We start from the raw sequence: 20,401 nt of genomic DNA, 5'->3' as shown, positions 1-20,401 counted from the left end.
TGCTCTTTTTACCGATAGTATCGATATCAAGGTATTCTAGTTAGGAAGCCTTTCGAGAAACAGGTTTAGTAAGATTGGAACTAACTCCGTGGTTGGTGGATAAAGATATGACTAACTTGTCCATGTGTTGAGAAACGGGCCCCTGGATTCCAGTTGATTCCAGTATTGGAATCAACTGGAATCCAGTTGATTCCAGTATTCCAATTTCCATATTGAATCCAGTTCGCTAACTGGAATCAACTGGTACCAGTACCAGTTGGATGAACTGGTCCTTAACTGGTTTTTTGACCTGGGCGGTAATACAATACGTGACTATACATAAGTTTTAAAGCTAGAATCTAAACATAACTAGCAGTTTGGCGCATTTCTATAGTTGCATTTTCCCTCGGTGTGTAGGATAGTATAGGACACAGTGCCAGGCGTTAGGGGAGTGACCATACGTACAGTATAAGTCTTTCACTCCCCAGACGCCTCCAGGCTAGTCCTGGAGGTGTCTTTCAAAATTTTCTTTCCTTTCCAACTGAAAAGTGAAGGACCATTCTTCGTAATCGTATCGCCCAAATCGGCTTTGTGAAACAGTTGAGCGATATCTCCTTCTTACGCAGTCGTAGAATGGTTCTAGTTCTACGAAAGACCCTTTCATTCATGCAACAGGCCGCCTAGCCCTGCTAGGCCTAGGGCTAGGCCCCTGCCTGGCCTGGCTAGGACTCAGGAGCTAGGCCGCATGCCGTATGGTATACTTTTACACTACAGTACAATAGGTACGGGAGCTACCCCAGAGTTTCGGCCGAAATCATAGACGATGCCCGCTGAAGTCACATCCACGGTTGAAGAGGAAAGACTGCTTCTCTGGTATCTGCACGAGTTTACAGATAAATAACGAAATAGAAAGACACACAATTTAAAATTATTGATTAATTAATATATCAAGTATAATATAAGCTTAATAACATACCATATTTATTCCTAAGATGCGAAATATTATACAATAAACTTGAGTTTGCCGCGGGCTTAGTGTCTCCGAAAACGATTGCTTCACGAAATGCGCGCATGCGCATCCTCTAACAAAAAAATATTCTGAAAAAGTGGTGCCATCGATTTTTTGCCTCCACAAAATGGTAGGATTTCACGCCTTTTCAGAAGTGATTAAAGAATATTCTTGACTGTAAGTATGCTTCAATATTTGATTCGAGAAAATATGTGATAGAAATAATATTATGTTCGATTTCTTAGTTCAATAATAAACTTTTTTTGTAGCCCATTTTCAGGAAGCAATCAATATTTATAATGGCCCCACGTACTGACAAAAATGTTGGTGAAGTACATGTCCCCATCAAATTCAGCCATTGCATTGCCTCGATAGATCTAATTTGGAAATCTAATTTTCTTTGATTCCTTACAATGGGATTGCTGAGATGCTTTAAAAATGAAGATATCAATACAATAGTTTTGTTCCATGTTTGCGAACTTTCTTGCAAAAGGGATTGTCTTCAATTTTTTTTAAAATGACAAAACCAACTCACTGCGACTGCATTGCCATATGATTTGCACAGAAATCGAGTCGTCGACATGTTAGCGGTTCCCTTCATCTGTCAGGGGTCCAAGCGTAATGCGAAAGCAGCAACTTCTGGGTTGCATGTACAGCTGATCTGCATGCACAATCATGACATAAAAGCATTTTGAGGGCGAGTGATTGAACGAATTTGAAACTGTATGAAATCCATGTCTGCACACCTAACTATTTAAGTTAAGATTTAACATGAATGTCTTTTTATTTCACAAAACTTTTCAATTGATAAAGTTCTTTAAATTCTTATTAGTAAGTATGCCAAAAATCTCATAAAAATTTGAAAGAAATCTATAGGAGCCTAGTATGATTTTCTTGGAAAAAGCCTCGGCCAGTCATTTTCAGATTGAAAAAAAAAACGGTGCCCCTGTCTGCTCACACTTCACATTATGCACGACTCGGGGATTTGTGTGAGAAAGGCTGCATTTTGAGGCCGTAACATAAAATGTCGAAATCATTATTTTTCCACCATTTTTATTTGGATTTTTTAATTACATGTACATGTGTAAACTTCTAGTCGTTGCATATCTGACTGAGAGTTACTTGATTTTCTTCTCAGATATTTTAAACAGTGATGCATTCATGTAGATCTTGACTGTAGATCTTTATTTTCACTTCTGCTCACTCACTTTGCCAGGAGGCTTCTAGAGAGTAAAAATCATTTACTTACAAAGCCAGGGATTCCATCCCATTCATCTGCATGTACCGCCAAAAAACCTGAAACTTTCGCCCCCGAGATTTTTACTTTCATTCTAAAAGATCTAGCCCTAAATCATGTAAATGGGATACAACTTCTTATCTGACATTTCTATTCTATCAATTTCATTTTTAAACAAGCATTCATAAAAAATGAGAAAAATTTTATGGAAAGACGGGGGAGACTTGCCCGATGTTTACACCGCCATCTTGTTTCATATTGTTCTTCCCCAATGTATGGACGCATACATGTATTCTCACTGGGTACAATTACCTGGGAAATATTTGCGAAGCTAAGTTAGCTGTCTAGATTTGATGATATTTTTTGTGGCTTTACAGGTGCAATTGAATTATGGCTATGAGCGCAAATTTGTGCCCCACGCCTGCTTACCACGCTTACATTTTAAGACCAGGGGCCCGTTTCTCAGTCTAACTTCTTGACTAAATCGGAGATAGTGAGCTACTTGTCCTCTAACCGTTTCACGGAGCCCTCTTTGCCAAGATTGGATACAACAAACTCAGTAAATATTTATGACACCTCCGAATCTGTCATAACTTCTTTCTTAATGACGTAGTGGCATCACGTGGGTAGACTATGACATGCAAAAATGCCTAGAAATTTGACAATTATAATCTTAAGTAATCAATCATAAAGGTTGAAATTACATCACAAAACAAGTGGGATAATGCATTCAATGATAATTGTAACACAAAGAAACTATAAAAACTATTGGTAAAACGTCACAAAACCATTCATTTTGAAATAATAAAAATAATTTAATGGATAAAGATTCTACCACGTCAGGCCATCCATAACTGGACTCGTATTTGTCGTTTTCAGACCCCTATTAACATCTGGATAAATTCTATCTCTAATTTATGCATAGAATTTTTCAAATCATATGTTTCAGTATCACAGATTTAAAAAGCTTATGTTAAACTATATCTTGATGATGTTTGGAATCATACAAGACTGTATATATTTATCATAATTTTAGTTTTTTACAAAGAAAACCATACATGTATGGATGGTTTACTTAAACTATTAAAATTGGATATCCCGGGGGTACCCATCTCAGCGTCCACGTGTGATTTTTAGTCATGAAATTAATTATACATAATTTAATTTTCTCAGCAATTGAATGCTCCAGTCTTTATGGTCTATGATGCATAATTTACCTGTGCTATTATTTTGAAAAAGTGTATTTCCCAATTCATCACAATATGTGCAATTTTTCTCATAACTTTTCATTTTGAAAATTATGCTTTTTTGTGACTAAGGCTACGTCTCGTCTGTTCTATTTACCGATGGTATATCAAGGTATTCTACATGTAGTTAGGAAGCCTTTTGTGAAGCAGGTTTAGTAAGATTGGAACTAACTCCGTGGATGGTGGGTAAAGATATGAATAACTTGTCCAGGTGTTGAGAAACAGGCCCCTGATTCTCATTGAGTGACTGTTGCCAGTGACAAAAATCATTAAATGGAAATACTTTTTTACATAAGAGCTTTGGTGTGATCAGTTAAATTACAATAAAAAAAAATAGGAACATACAAGGCATCTTAATTGGAGATTAACTTGGCAGAATTTGTAAATATGCCCAGCCACCATTAAATCTACCAGATCAAGTGAATTAGACATTAGATGAGTTGTTTTTTTATTAACTATTGTGGAATGTAAATTCAGCAAAATAAATGCTCTTGTTGTTGTTTATTGAAATGCTGTTTATTGCTATCATTTTGTAATTAAAAAGTACTATTAGTATTAGCCATCAAGAGCAGGATTTGATCATGTTTATTTAGTCACATTGCAGCATAGTGTTTTAACTTGTACCTCAGACCTCTGTTCTAAAGGCTTTCAACCTCCACTCTACATCTCCAAAATGTACACTTCATGTCGATCTATATTTTTTCGATATCCTAGGTAGGATTTTTGCCAATTTAAGGATTCATATTTTTTTTAAGACGGTATAAAAAACTACAAAAGTTGTTCGTTCACTCCCCCCCCCCCCTTCTCCAAGATACATGTATCTGGTACCCGCTCATATTGCAAGTGATAACTTCATGTTTATTTAAGTTAGAGCGAAAGTGGAATCAGAATTTGGATTGGTAGATTAGCTTCTTACATGTTGTAAATCAAATCAGTAAAAATATGAAAATTCGAAACATACATGTAACATAACAAAGCAAACGAAAATCTCCTTTTGTTGTCAAAGAAGAGCCTGATTAAATTGCAAGCATTTTGATAACTTGGGAATTAAATTCAGAGACTATTCAGGTAGGCCTATGTGTTATTGTAATTTGACTCAACCTTTTCTTGTCTTTTACTTCCCACCACCCTCCACCCCTGCTCTCCCCCCCCCCCAAAAAAAAAAATGCTTCCTTTTACAGTTATTCCCAGTGTTGAAGTTCAATGAACACAGCAATGGCAGGTGCTCAGCAGGTCTTCGAGACACAGCCCCAGCAGGCCAAGTTTGTCTACATATCAGATCGCCATCCCAAAGACACTCTTGAAATGACGAACATTCTTCGCAAGCAGCGAGAACTCTGTGATGTCGTCATCAATGTCAACGACAAAAAGATATACGCACACAGGATAATCCTGTCGGCCTGCAGCCCTTACTTCCGAGCCATGTTCACCGGGGAGCTTGCCGAGAGCCGACAGACCGAGGTGGCTATCAGGGATATCGATGAGCGTGCAATGGAAGCGTTGGTGGACTTTGCCTACACGTCCACAGTGACTGTCGAAGAGAGCAATGTACAGACTCTGCTTCCTGCGGCTTGTCTTCTTCAGCTGTCTGAAATCCAGGAAGCCTGTTGCGAGTTTCTTAAAAGGCAGCTTGACCCTTCAAACTGCCTTGGAATCAGGGCGTTCGCAGACACTCATGCATGCAGAGATTTGCTCAGAGTTGCTGACAAGTTCACCCAACATAAATTTTTGCAGGTATGAAATCCCAAAACTACAGTGTATTATCTTTATGCACTGTTCTTCTCAAGTCTTGTGTTATGAAATTGATCTAAACTGAACAGATATTGACAAGATTTAACTGTGAATAAGATATTTCCAGAGTACTTTTAGCTTCTATTTGTTTCTTAAAAATTTGATATAAACCCCTTTTACTACAGTAAAGTTATTTTGTTGTTCACTTGTCTCGTTTGATAAGTTCAAATGCATTTGCCTAGTTAGAACTACATTTAGAAGTGCCTTAAAACAATGCTAATGAACAAGTACATAATGTAAATAACTTTAATGAAACATACATTTACATGTAAAGGTTAAATTATTTCTGAAAAGCATGACATTTATATGGTCCCATTGCAAAACTTTATGTTAATCTGAACATGATTCTACATGTATTTCTATCCTCAAATTTACCTGAGCCTTAGTCCTTACCTTAAAACCTTTCTCAATAACTACACCATCACAAACCTTACCCTAACCCAAATCTAAATCAGGGAACTTAAGAGCAGAAAAATTCAAAGAAATAATTATAATTTAAGATTTAAGAGTTATGCTAGCTTGTTATTCAAAATAGGCTTTATATTGCAGGGCTTTGATATTCACATGAAAAAAATGAGTTAATTCAATTCAAAATTTATTTCAATCAATCAATCATAAAAATACAGGTATATATACAAATTAGATAAAAACATGGGATTGGGAGCCCCTGGAAGTTTTCATTTAAAAAACTTGAGGGTGGGGCACCACCATGATACAATTAAATACAAATAAATATAAGACATACATAAAGAGTAAACAACAAATAACATTGAAATACAATTCTAAAAAAAAAGAGAAAAAAGAAACAATGGGCTAATAAGTAATTTAGGGGAAATAAACAAACAAACAAGAGGTACTAATTATAAATCATAGTGACCTACACTATACTATTGGTAGGATTTTCATACTGAGAGAAAAATTCAACTTTCTATGCATCAAAGAAGTTGAATGAAAATATGTTGTGTTTTTTGTTTTGTTTTTTAGGTCATGGAAAGTGAGGAGTTTATGCTTCTTCCAGTCAATCAACTCATGGAGATCATCTCAAGTGATGAATTGAATGTACACAGTGAAGAACAGGTTTATAATGCAATCATCTCATGGGTTAAATACAACATTCCAGAAAGACGAACCCATTTAGCAGAGGTATGCTATTTATTGTTTAATCCTAACCAGACCAGGCTTTTTGGGTGTTAGCTGAACGCTGTGAAAATTTGCATTGTAATAGTGTGGGATGTAATATACAAGGCTATATGGTTAATATTTCCAAAATCATTAGATTTTTTAAAATATGAATTAATTATGCGTAAATCATATTCTTTGCTCTAATTTGCTATAAAATGCTCATTGAATGCTAATTTTTGGTGTAAATATTCTTTATACCATTGCTAACAATTACAAATTTCTTATGTTTTAGGGTTAAACTCCATTTTCATGCAATCATCTTCTGGGTTTAAAATACTTTAGATTCTAAAGAAGATGTATGGTACATGTAGTTCAAATTTCTACCTTATTCATTAGACTTTTCTTATGCATTCATCTCTTGGGTTAAATATAATATTTGAGAAAGACGAGCACATTTCGCCGTACATGTACATTAGTTCAAAATAATTTGTACGTTATTTATCAATAAAGACTGTTCCACTTTATATGTTTGTCATTTTGCCTCCGACGAAGATTCTGCGAGGATCGAAAGCTTAGGCCCCTTTTGACTTTCTAATTTATCAATAAACTCAATTTTCATGTAATCATCTGGGTTTAGAATAATTTGTGTTCAGAGAGAAGATTTATGGTACATGTAGTTCTAATTTCTTCCTTGTTCATTAGGCTCTTTTTTATGTAATCATCATGTGGGTTAGATATAGCCAAGGAGTTTGGCAGTATCTCCCTACTCCAGGGGGGCGTTTCATGAAAGGACTTGTCGGACGTTTTATCCGACAACTCTCATTTTATCCGACAGTTACCATAGTAACAGTACCTCTCAGCCAATCAACATCAGAGAAAGATGTCAGATCTGACAACTTGTCGGATGAAAATGTTGATGAAACACTCCCCTGATGTAACATTCTAGAACAAAGAGCACATTCACATTTAGCTGAGGTACAGTAGTTCAAAATATTATAAGTATGTTTTTAGTATTAATGTTAACTCAACTTTCACTTTTCCTTACAGGTGTTACAACACGTGAGACTCCCTTTATTAAATCCCAAGTTCCTAGTAGGAACCGTTAGCTCTGATCTTCTGATTCGGAGTGATGAAGCCTGTAGGGACCTGGTCGACGAGGCCAAGAACTACTTGCTCCTACCCCAGGAGAGACCACTAATGCAAGGTCCAAGGACCAGGCCTAGAAAACCTATCAGATGTGGAGAAGTACTCTTCGCAGGTACGTTCCTATTAATAAATAATAATACGCAACATCTAAGCACTGCGTACTATTACCCCAGCTTTAGTACAGCTACCATGATCGGGTGCTCAAGTATTGAAGGAATTCCTTCTAATAGTGGGTACCCATTTACATGTACTACATCTGGGTGGAGGGCGGCAAATTTAGATAAACGCCTCGCCAAAGGATGTAAGAGTATTGATGGGATTTGAACCCCTGGCGTTGTGGTTCAAAATCTCGGCCAAAAAAAAAGTCATCACATCTTCATGGAAAGGCATATTGATCCAAATTATTTGTTGTTAGACTTTTTACCCACCATTTTGAGTACACTAGACAGTTCACATTTAGTTGGTATGATTTCAGTTTTTAGTATGGACATGTAATGTACAGGAAACTTCCGCTAAAACACTCATTATTTTTATCAACGGGAAAACCTCAAGAAAAGGCTAATTGATTAAATTATAATATTGTATTTATTCAGTTGGAGGGTGGTGCAGCGGTGATGCTATCTCCAGCGTGGAAAGGTTTGATCCTCAAAGCGGTGAATGGAGAATGGTGGCACCGATGTGTAAGAGACGCTGTGGGGTAGGCATCGCTGTCTTAGATGATCTACTTTATGCTGTCGGAGGTCACGACGGGTCATCGTATCTCAATAGTATAGAAAGGTGAGTTATTACTTCACAAGAGTTGTAGTGAAGTAATTATGAGTTGCAAACAAACTTACAAATATTGCTGCACCCATATAAAATGCATCCATATGATAATGTTATGGACCGATAAATTCAAGTTTGAAAATTGAGATATCCTGTTCAGCAATCTATTTATTTATCTAATCCCACTTGTTTGATTAAAGGTTTGAAAAGTAATATGCGAAAGTTTTAATGTACAAGTAGCTATAGGAATTTAGTTCTTTATATTGTTGATTTTCATATTTGGTGACACTGAATTCCTTATCACCAGTCCACTTGTCACTTTAAAAAAAATCACTTGCAGGCACTGGTAAAAAAAATTACTTCACAATCGGGCCTAATGAAAATAATGATGATAGTAAGGATATTAACTGAAATAGCAGGCATTTATTTTGCACGTTTTTCCATGCCCTTTATCATGAACTTTATGAGATAATATGGTCAATGAGTGTATGAAACGATACGCAACAAATTAATGAAACTAGTGAAAGCTAAGTAGGATCATATTTTCAACATCATTATTCACAAACAATATTTTTAGTGAAATATTATTTTGCTTTCTCATCATCAGATATGACCCACAGACAAACCAATGGAGCAGTGATGTAGCGCCAACTAGCACTTGTAGGACGAGCGTGGGCGTGGCAGTCTTAGATGGTTACATGTATGCAGTCGGAGGTCAAGATGGTGTCTCGTGTCTAAATATTGTAGAAAGGTACATGTACGACCCTTCTTAATGTCATTAACATTCAGGGGAGTGTTGCATGAAAAATCTTGTCAGTGATTAGTGGATGAGTGGAGGGAGGGTTTGAGTGAGGGTTATCTCTGTGAGTGCGAGGTGACTCCGGCCACCCCCGTCGTTGGGGACTTAACCGTATTTAAAACCTGGATAGCTGACTGAGGCACAGTCATGACCCCAAAACGCTTTCCTTAACTATTTTTGTGTTGTATCCGGGTTCTTGCAGGTATGAACCCCATGCGAATCGATGGACAAGAGTAGCTTCAATGAGTACCAGGAGACTAGGTGTGGCTGTAGCTGTCCTTGGCGGCTTCCTCTATGCCGTAGGAGGATCAGATGGCACATCGCCTCTCAATACAGGTAGGTTCCTATCAGGGGAAAAAATTACATGGGGCTTGGGGCAATTTTGCCTCCAAAGTGCTGAGAAGCCCTAGAAATTCCCCATTTACTGCAGTGTTAAATGTTATCCAATGTTGCAGATTTACGCAGTAGGCTGTGAACAGTAGCCTCTGAAATTTTAAAATGAATTTTTTTCCTAGTTCCTATCCTGTAAGGAGCTGTTATTAGTTTGAAGATTTGAGTATGGAAGGCCATCGATGCCATAATTCTTTTCTCATCATTTCAAAAGGAAAATACACACTCTCCCTTTAGCTTTGATTCGTCGAATTGAAATGCCGAGATGCATTTACAGCAGGGATGGAGTCCAGGGGTGGTATTCTGAAAACGTTCTTATCTTTGTTCTTATCTTTTATCTTATCTCACTGAGATAAGAAGACGCTAAAATCATTGCAAATCGGTATTCTGAAAATCTTCTTAATGCGTTCTTATCTCTGTAAGGACTGCCTCCTTCTTATCTTCAACACGCCCATTTTAAGGATATTACCAATCAAAATGCGCTTTATATTGGCAGTTTAACCAATAGAAGCGTTCCTTATGTGAAGAGAATATCATGGGCGCTGCGCGTACACTGTTTCTGGCGCATTGCGCGAAATAGGCATTTTGTACGCAATGACTGATTTTATTATTTCGAGACGTCCACGTGCACAAAATAAAGAAAGAAAAGTAAATAAAGCAGGTACGAATAAAGAATAAAATATGAAGAAAGAAAGTAAGTAGGTATTGAAGTAAGAAGACAGAAAAGGGTCAGAATGAAGCAGAAAAAAAGATGAAAGGAACAAAGCAGAAAAATGAAGAAAAAAAAGCAAGCGAAATAACTTAAAAAGAAAAAAGAATGAATAAAAGAACGAAAAAGAAGAAAGAACAATTATCAATGATAAAGTGAAGGAAAAAAATAAAGAAAAAATAAAGAAAAGAAAGAATCTAAAAGGAACAGAAAAAGAAAGAGGTCAGACTGAAAATAAAAAAAAAGTAACAAGGAACTGAAAAGGAAAAAAGTTTGAAAAAAACAAATGAAAGAAAGTTAGAAAGAAAAAAAAAGAAAGAGAGAAAAAAGGGAATAAAAATGTAAAAAGTGAAGAAAAAAAAAGGAAAATGAAACAAAGAAATAAAGATGAGAGAGAAAAAAATGAAAGGAAAATTAACGCAAACATGAAGACTACAAAAACATAAAGGAAAGAAAGCTAAATTCAAAGAAAGAAAGAAAGAAAGAACAAAAAACGAAAAGGGGAAATAAAAAGTTAGGAAAAGAAAACCAAAAAAAAACATCAATGGAAAGAATAAAGAAAAAATTAATAAAAGAAAGACAGAGAGAAGAAAGAAAGTAAAGACAAATAGTAAATGAAGAACGAACAAAAAAAATGAGCGAAATAAAGAAAAAAAAGACACAAAAGTGTCAGAAAGCGGAAATAAAAAAAAATAAGAAAGAAAAATTAAGAATTAAGGGAAGGAAGAAAAAGAAAAAGGGAGAAAAAGAAAATCAATGATAAAAAAAAGGAAAGGCATATATAAAACGAAAGCCTTATTAAACAAAAAATAAGGAAGAAAAATAAAAAGATTACAAATAAATGAAGGAAGAAAGAAAGAAAAATGAAAAAGAAAGAAAAGGAAAGGAAAGGAAGAGAAAAGGGGGAAAGCAGTAATAAAGACTCAGTAAAGTAAAAAAGAAAGAGATAAAACGAAAAGGGAAAATAAAAAGGAAGAAAGATGAAGTATAAATGAAACAAAGCAAAAAAAAAAAAATTCAAACAGAATAAAACAAAAGATATAATTGAAGAATGAAAGAAAAGAAGAAAGACGGACAGATAGAAAGGAAGAAAAAGAGAAAATAAATAAAAGAAAAGAAAGAAAGAAGGGATAGAAAAGAAGAGACGGGCAAAATAAAGGGTGAATTAAAGAAAGGGTGGGAGGAATACTTGTGGGTACTTGTTACTACTAGTGGCCATCGATTTTGAGCAAGAAAAAACGCGGACATCGTGAGATGTGATAACCCTCTAGCTATCTTAAATATTATCTTAAATATCGTGAAAGATAAGAAAGAAAAAAGATAAGAACGTTTATCTTATCTTTATTTTGTTCTTATCTTTTAGCGCGCTTTTGTATCATATGCGCGAATTATAAATTTACGCGCTCAGCATCGATGGAAAGCAAGATAAGAAAAAGATAAGAACAAAAGATAAGAAAAAGATAAGAACAAAAGATAAGAAAAAGATAAGAACGTTTTCAGAATACCAATTTGAGAACGTGACGTAGATAAGAACAAAATTAAGATAAGAACGTTTTCAGAATACCGCCCCAGGGCCCTATTGCATAAAAGTTAGAATTGTGGTAACTTCGCTATCTTATGGTAACTACCATGGTAGCATGGCTCAACAGCCAACCAAAATCAAGGATTCCAAGGAGTATACCACTGAATGGCAAAGATGCTATTGCAGTAACTTTTATTGAAGGGGACCCAGGTCAGGTAACCTTGGTCATGAGGTCGCTTGAGAAAAATTTCTCTTGTAGACTTACGTGTACATGTAGGACATGGTCCGAGGCCTTGACTCCATGTACAATTTCAGGAGAAATATAATGGTATTATGATCATGACTTCAGCTCCTATCTCCCTACATTAAAAGGATTTACAATTTCATTCAAAATATAATTTCTTATCCTTCCAGTTGAAAAGTACGATCCTCGAACCAACAAGTGGACCCCAGTGGCCCCCATGGGTACGAAGCGAAAGCACCTGGGATGCGCAGTCTACAATGATATGCTGTATGCCGTGGGCGGGAGAGACGAACAGACTGAGTTGAGCAGTGCGGAGAGATATGATCCTGTGACGAATACATGGAAGCCTATAGTGGCTATGAACTCGAGGAGGAGCGGGGTGAGTGAATTCTTTATTCAATAATTTCAGGGCTTGAATTGATCCAAGTCCATGGCTTCCGATGCCCTCAGAAGTGGCCTTGATGCCCTTACAATTATTGTAGACCAATGCCAAAGTAAGTGGCGTTTTTGCCTGCAGTCTTGGTGCCCTGCAGTAACTTTTTATTTAGAAGAACGTAACCCTAGCCCTTTACTCTTGATTTTCAGTTTTCTCAGTGATGCCATTTAATGTGTTCTTGTTTTTATGTATAAAATACCAGTGAAGCTGCCTTCATGTAAGGCAAATTTTGGGGACCACAGAAATCTTTTAAACTTAAAAGACATTAAAAAGAAAATGACTTCAGAGACGTAAATATCCAATGTTTGCATATTGTTCTGAAAAAAGGTTGTTTTATTCTAGACACTTTTTTGGTTTATAAGGTTAGACATTAGCAGAATTTATTGTATATTATTTATATTAACCTTTTCATTATCACGCTTTCATCACTTAAGTGCAGAGATTTCACAATACACCATGTATTCTTCAGTTCTGAATAGGACCACCCATATCGGTACTCAACATTTCGACAAGTACACGTATGTTCTTGTCATTTTTAGGAGAATGAACATAAGTTGTAAAAGCACTCTTTATACTGTGTATATTCTGTCAGAGAGCAGCGTGCACAGTGCCTTACAGGGTAAATGTCTAAAGCCAGGGTAATAATAATATCCAAGTCTTTTGGAAGCGCATAGGGACGTTATGACGTAATGTGATATGCGCTATACAAGAACTGCATTATTCTTATTATTAATGTCTCTGATTGACTGAAAATCATTGTTATCTATTTATTTCTCACTGTCACTGCTATTATTCTCTAGGTTGGTCTGGCGGTAGTGAACGGTAGGCTGATGGCTGTGGGCGGGTTTGACGGGACCACGTACCTCAAGACAGTCGAAGTCTACGACCCGGACACCAAGTCGTGGCGTATGTGCGGTAGCATGAACTATCGTCGATTAGGCGGCGGCGTCGGGGTCGTCAAACTTCCCCAATCGGAATCCAACGTATGGTAGCACCGAAACTCCTTGTGATCTTGTTTTCTATCCAAACGTGTGTTATGTAGGTAAAATCTGTGAACGTTAGCGCAGTATTACAGGTCATAAGAATCTCAGAAAGCGTCTACCTGGAAGCAAATTTCTTGCAACGGCCTGGAGGATTTTTTTGCCCGAGGTCCTTCCATCATTACTCTGAAACGAGGGAGGAACATTTGTGAAACAAACTATCAATTGCAAATTTCTTATTAATTGCAAGACATGTGATTGATTTAGGGACCTAAAATTGACTTACGATTTCATGCATTGCTCCTACGTATAGTTGATACGGATTTTCAGTTGTTACACTGGTGCAAGGAGGGAACACAACTATTGATTCCAAAATTCTTATTGGTTGCAAGTCCTGTGATTAATATTAGGATTAAAGTTATTGATTGCAAGTTTCATGTAATCCCCCGACAATAGTATGACTATTCCATCCATCATTACACGAGAGCAAGGAGGGAAACATATGGAACGAACAGCATGCTTTTAAGAAGCCAGTGGCGTATAGTCCTGCAGTGTAGTTGTTTTCCAACCAGTCAAGTTTGAAGATCTTGTGGATAACAGGTTAATATATGTAGAAGCACATGCGTGTTTATGTACCTCCCCAAACTTGTAAAGGTACCAACATTTATTTTCCATGTACAGGGTTTATCGATAAAAAGGAAACCCAACCTTCATGATTGATAGTGACCAAATTATCAAATTGATGATTATGAAAACTTATATGTAATCGTGGAGAAGTGTGACGTATCAGCATTCAAATGACACCAGAATTAGGTTTCTTTGGATGTGTAGCACTGAGCACTATCGTTAAAAAAAGTAGTGCAAAATAGCAGATGGTTAACTTTAACTGCACATTGAACAAGTTTATTGTGAGCATTCATTGATGCATGGCTCTAGAAGCGTCATGCACTTTAGGAAACAGGATTTTTATTATCATTTACTTTTTTTATATTTCTCAGGAAAAGATATGAAAGTTGGGTTTCCTTTTTTCTGTTTCACCCAATAGAGTAGCAGCTAGCATTCTTTGGCTCACTTTAACATTTTAAAAGCACAGAATTCTTTTTTTGACACTTGAAAAGCACACAACAATATAGGTTCTCTGAACCATATGTATCTGTTCTTAGGTTTTTGTCTCACCTGCATAGCAGAGTGAGACTATAGGCGCCGCTTTTCCGACGGCGACGGCGGCGGCGGCGGCGGCGGCGGCGGCGGCGGCGGCGGCGACGGCGGCGTCAACACCAAATCTTAACCTGAGGTTAAGTTTTTGAAATGACAGCATAACTTAGAAAGTATATGGACCTAGTTCATGAAACTTGGCCATAAGGTTAATCAAGTATTACTGAACATCCTGCCTGAGTTTCATGTCACATGACCAAGGTCAAAGGTCATTTAGGGTCAATGAACTTAGACCATGTTGGGGGAATCAACATCAAAATCTTAACCTAAGGTTAAGTTTTTGAAATGTCATCATAACTTAGAAAATATATGGACCTAGTTCATGAAACTTATACATAAGGTTAATCAAGTATCACTGAACATCCTGCATGAGTTTCACATCACATGACCAAGGTCAAAGGTCATTTAGGGTCAATGAACTTTGGCCAAATTGGGGTATTTGTTGAATTACAGCCATAAATTTGAAAGTGTGTTGGTCTAGTTCATAAAACTTGGACATAATAGTAATCAAGTATCACTGAACATCCTGTGCGAGTTTCAGGTCACATGATCAAGGTCAAAGGTCATGTAAGGTCAAAGAACTTTGGCCACGTTGGGGGTATTTGTTGAATTGCCATCATATCTCTATAAGTGTATTGGTCTAGTTCATAAAACGTGGAAATAAGAGTAACCAAGTATCACTGAACATCTTGTGCGAGTTATAGTAGTTTTCAAAATCAGCACTGCTGCTATATTGAATCGCGTGATGCAGGTGAGACGGCCAGAGGCATTCCACTTGTTGAGTGTTGGAATTAGACTGATAGTTCTAGCTGGTACTGTATCATTAACATCAAAATGAACATACTGTAGATTTAAAAAAAAACTTCAGAAAGTATTAGTTTTTATGGAGAAAGAGAATAAAAAAACTGTACATTGCAAGCCATGTACATACATGTAGAAAAGAAAGAGGAATTTATGTGTAAATATTGTGAATAGATCACTGGAAAATTACATGTATTCATTATCTTCGTATCAAAGAGGAAAACAAAAACAGAAATTTGTACCGAAAGCAGTATATTTTTTTTTCTACAAACCATGGACAATCTTATTAGATAAGTGGTGAAATATTGCAATTTTTCGTAATTGGATGTGGATAACAATTCTGTATTTTTTATTTGTTCTTGCTTTCTATCTCTTCCATGCTCTTTTATTTGTTAAGATTCCTCTTTACTAAAAGTCCCAGTAAAGAATGTTCAATTTATTTCATAGACGTAGCCATGCCAAATGACAAAATATATTTCCTTTGCTTTCAATGAACCAATTATTCAAACTCATTACATGAAGTTAATGTTCCTGCATGTCTGAGAAAAATCACCCAAAACTCTCAATAGAATCTAAAATCACCCAAAACTCTCAAAAGAATTTGCAATTTTCTTTGGCAATGTACAATTAAGTAGCATAAACATTTTTCCCATATCTTTGTGATGGAACCTGTTTCTAATGAATTGGGTTTCCACTGGAGTTTACTACTGAAGAAGTATGCTTTTTTGCTTTTACCCCTCAGACCTGCAATGAAGCACAAATCTCTGTTATGATCATTAAGGATTTAGACTTGCTTAGTATGATGCACACAATGTACTCATTTGTTAAGAACATGTTCGTTTTTGTGCAATAACACTAATCTTAGTACACCCTTCTTTCACCATTTACATTTAAGTGTATATTGATGTTTTTGTATTTATCTATTATTCCTTCGCATTTATATACTGTATATGTGTCATCACCCCAGAACATTTTCATTTTGTAAAATGTTTTCCTAGGTACATGTATGTGTAGAGTAATATTCATGATAATTCACTTAATTATAAGGCATTTATAATACTTTATAGCGACCACCTGTATAGGACATCTCTCTATACACTGGATATAGACCCTTTCAGAATGGTATTACATGACAAGAATCAGTCAAGGGGGGCTCTGTTGCTGTTGCATAAAAGTTACTGGTACTGTTTCTATCCAATGGTAACTTCCCTGAAATTCTTGATTTTGATTCGCTATTGGGCCACGTTACCATTGGATTGCAAAGTTACCATAATGGTATCTTTCATGCAACGGGGACCAGGGCCCCGTCTTACAAAGAATTACGATTGACCCGATCGATCTCAAGTATACGGAAATCCATCTACGTCATAATTTTTTGTTCAGGAAATATGCAGTGTCCTTAATCAACAAAGAGAATCAAACTGAATCTTCAAGAGAATGACGAATGTGTGAAATATACACCATATCTAGAAAATATTTTGAACAAATTTGCATTTTAGATGTTGACGTTGCTGGCCGTCCATAGTTGCGATTGATAGGATCAATCGCAACTCTTTGTAAGAGGGGGCTCCAGAATGACCACCTGCTCACAAAAACTTTCCCATCCTCCGTTGGGCTGTCTCAATAGATTGGATTCGCTGTACACGTTTCTTTTAGCTTACAGATTACTATTTCCAGGTCATGGGATTCATTCAAGCCCCTTCCAAGTACATTGAATATGATGCACATTCTCCCCTCCCTGGGGAGTATGTCATTGAGCCTGTGTTAGCTGCTCATGATGCTGGCAAATGCAATTACTTACGCATGTATATTCTTTTTAGTCTGCAAGCCGTTGGTCCACTTCTCAGGTAGTCCAAGGAGTACCACATTGGCAAAACCCATTCGGTCTTCTTTCAATTTGGTCCAATTGTTGTTTGGTGTACATGCACATTACACCTTGCCTTTATACAAACACACAGGCCCGTATTCTGAAGTCAGGTTTAACTTAGACTAGGGTTTAAAGTTGTGGTTTAAGTATGGGAAGCCAAAAGTATCAAATTTTTTATTAAGTTGTACGTTTCTTATGTTTACTGTGCTCTTTCCAGATTCATCGATGGTGAAGCCAATAATCTTTTTATACTTCCTAGACAATTTTGAATGATTTGAGAGCCAAATGAGCTGAAGTATGATATCTCTACTATTAGTGATTTATGTAACAATTGGCTCGCCATACTTAAACCACAACTTTAAACCTGAGTTTAAGTTAAACCCGACTTCAGAATACGGGCCACATAGTCTAATTCTCATTTAGTTCAATACCTATATGGTTTAAGTTCCCTTTGTCTACTAATTATCTTGTACTCTGTCAAATGAGTATTTTAGTCAGACGTTGTTCAGCTAACCATGTAGACTAAAGTCTATGTGGCATTAGATCAACTGGTAAGTGGGCTAAATGGTAATTAGACCAAATGGTAAGTAGATGAATAAGCTGTAGACAAAATGGGACTAGACCATTGCAAATTAGACCAAATGTAAAGTGGTTGTAGGCCAAGCAGCAATCTCCCAATAGATTACATGTATTTAGTAGGACCATTTCTCCCTTTAATCAAATGTCATCAGTCTTTTGAAAAGCTGTTAGACCTAGGTACACAGTACATGTAGGATCACCGTTTAATCTCATGATGGCTTCTATTTTTGTATGTGTTTTTTTGTGTGTGCAAAATTAAGCATTTGTTGCCCTTTGATAACCCAATTCTTGCATTCTTCCATAATTATCCTGATATAAAACGGTGAATTCCTCTCAGGAAATATTGTCTATTAATCCAAACATATGTGAATTTATTGAATTAATGTCATTATAATGTAGTTTCAATTTTTCAATTTTGTAACCTGAAATATCAAAATATCTTATTCCCTTAGTTTCGCACCTTTAATAACTTTATTGTGCTTGTTTGTGGTATACTTTTCAGCACTTTTTTTTGCTGAAAACTTACTTAAAGCTTTAAGGCTGAAGAGTATCCATTCCATGTCATATTTAAAACAAAAAGAAAAGAAAATTGTGGAAATGTTTATTCATTAATTTTCATGTGAAAATGAGTGCTGCTTGTAATTTTGTTTTTAATTTAGACTGAAAATAATGAAAGTAATTGATTTGTTATCGAAAATAATTGATAAAACAAGTATAATCATTCATAGGGCTACATGATATTTCATACATTGTATGTGGGTATTTGATAATGTCCAGTTGTCAGGAAACAGTTATGTATGGCTCACAACTGAAGCCTGTGCGATGGTTTGGACGTAAGTAGGTTAGGGGCCACTCATTTACCCTTCCCTTTGGACCCGAGTGTACACATCTAAAGGTGACATAGTGACAGTATTAGTTACCCCTCTCACGAGTCTACATCCTCCCCCCCCCCAATTTCTCTTGTATTTTTCTTTACTACTAGTACTTGGACAATCAGAGGAAGAAGTGTCACCTCCCCCCCCCCCCCCACCCTCATCCCTGATAAGACAAGAATAGAAAATGCCCCTACCTTAACCACCCCTGAGAAGATGAAAATAGAAGACGCTCCTAACTTAAAATAGTGTAAGACTACTGAGCGGTTATATTTCTTATGAATTATGATCATCAAATAATGTACATGTAGTTAAGATTTACATTTTAATATGAAAGATGTGGAAGAGATACGTGAACTTGTCAAATACCAATTATTATTTTGTAATTTTTATATACATGTATTCTTCATGGTTAATCTATGGTACAACTGAGGTATGAAGTAAAAAAAGTTGAACATGTACAAATTGTAAACGTAAATGGCCTCAGGTCAGGCTTTAACTTAAAAATTGCATCCCTGCTTTAATACAAGAAACATTATGTTGTGACTGTTGAATTATCAAGTCATTTATCAAATTTATTTTGTATATCTTTGTTCTTATAAACTTGCCAAACTTTTCCATTTTGTTTTACATATAAGAACCCCCATGTAACTCTGATTATTAAAATTCACTTCTGCATTTAGTGCATTGTTATTGAGCCTACATTTTGATGCACTGTGTATTGTATATGTAGCCTATATAATTATTTATTTACATGTATCCATTCATTTATAAACTGAGAAATTGACTAGTCAATTACAAAGATATTGGAGACTGTCTTATTGTGAGTAAACAGACAAAATATCTACTACAGGTAACTTTGCCTACAATGCATGTGAAAATAACCGACAACCCGTTTCCCTTGATCCTCTAGTGACATAAGTCATCCCTCCAATCTTTCATCCATTCTGAAAGTTATTGCGCACCTTGTCAGTAGGGAGTGTTCGCACTGCGATGCAGAACAAACTCAAGAACATGGTAAATGCATTGAAAATGTCCGTCAAATGACAATGAACAGCTGGGCCCCGTCTTACAAAGAGTTATGATTGATCCAATCAATCGTAACTCTATGGAAATCCATCGGTGCCATAATTATTTTTACAAGATATTTGCAAAATGTCCTTTGTGAACAATTCATGGATATACATTCATACAAATCTTTTGAAGAAACATGCATTTTATATTTTGACTTTGCTGGCCTTCCATAGTTGCGATTGATCGGATCAATCGCAACTCTTTGTAAGACTGGCCCCTGGGAGGTCTTTGTCGAAAATTGGTGAACCTGAACAGCGGTTTCCTCCTAAGTTTCGGAGCCGACATTTGTCCAGAGTCCAGGAAGAAACTGCTAGTTTGATTCATTGATTTTCGACAAAGACCTTTTGGTTGCTCTTTGTCTTGAAGGGCATTTGACAATACATTCTCTATGTTCTTGAAAGTGTTTTTCGTCAGGGTGCGAAAACTCCCCCAGTGTCTGGTCATGGAAATCCTCATTACACCGTCGTTGATATTGATATGAATTGACTTAATAATACGTGGAATGTGAAATGTACTTGGGTCATTTTTGGACAGATAGAGAAGCATGATGTTGAAGATAAATAAAGATATACAATATGTATAAAATCCATGTTGTAGGTCTGGTATATTGTCCAAGT

The 20,401-nt window shown here is 36.2% G+C and overlaps 1 protein-coding gene across 1 annotated transcript; it reads left to right on the top strand.

Annotated features, from left to right (window-relative positions):
- Window positions 1–1,059: 1,059 nt before the first annotated feature.
- On the top strand, window positions 1,060–16,279 carry LOC135156885 (kelch-like protein 20). Its single transcript, XM_064110665.1, has 9 exons — window positions 1,060–1,165; window positions 4,654–5,206; window positions 6,248–6,406; window positions 7,433–7,643; window positions 8,125–8,308; window positions 8,904–9,047; window positions 9,298–9,431; window positions 12,131–12,339; window positions 13,197–16,279. The coding sequence occupies exons 2-9, from the start codon at window positions 4,676–4,678 to the stop codon at window positions 13,386–13,388; spliced, it is 1,764 nt and encodes a 587-aa protein (XP_063966735.1). The 5' UTR covers window positions 1,060–1,165; window positions 4,654–4,675; the 3' UTR covers window positions 13,389–16,279.
- Window positions 16,280–20,401: the final 4,122 nt, after the last annotated feature.

Source organism: Lytechinus pictus, chromosome 15, assembly GCF_037042905.1.
Source record: "Lytechinus pictus isolate F3 Inbred chromosome 15, Lp3.0, whole genome shotgun sequence".
Classification (NCBI taxonomy): Eukaryota; Metazoa; Echinodermata; class Echinoidea; order Temnopleuroida; family Toxopneustidae; genus Lytechinus; species Lytechinus pictus.
This window is presented reverse-complemented; position numbering and strand designations above follow the sequence as displayed.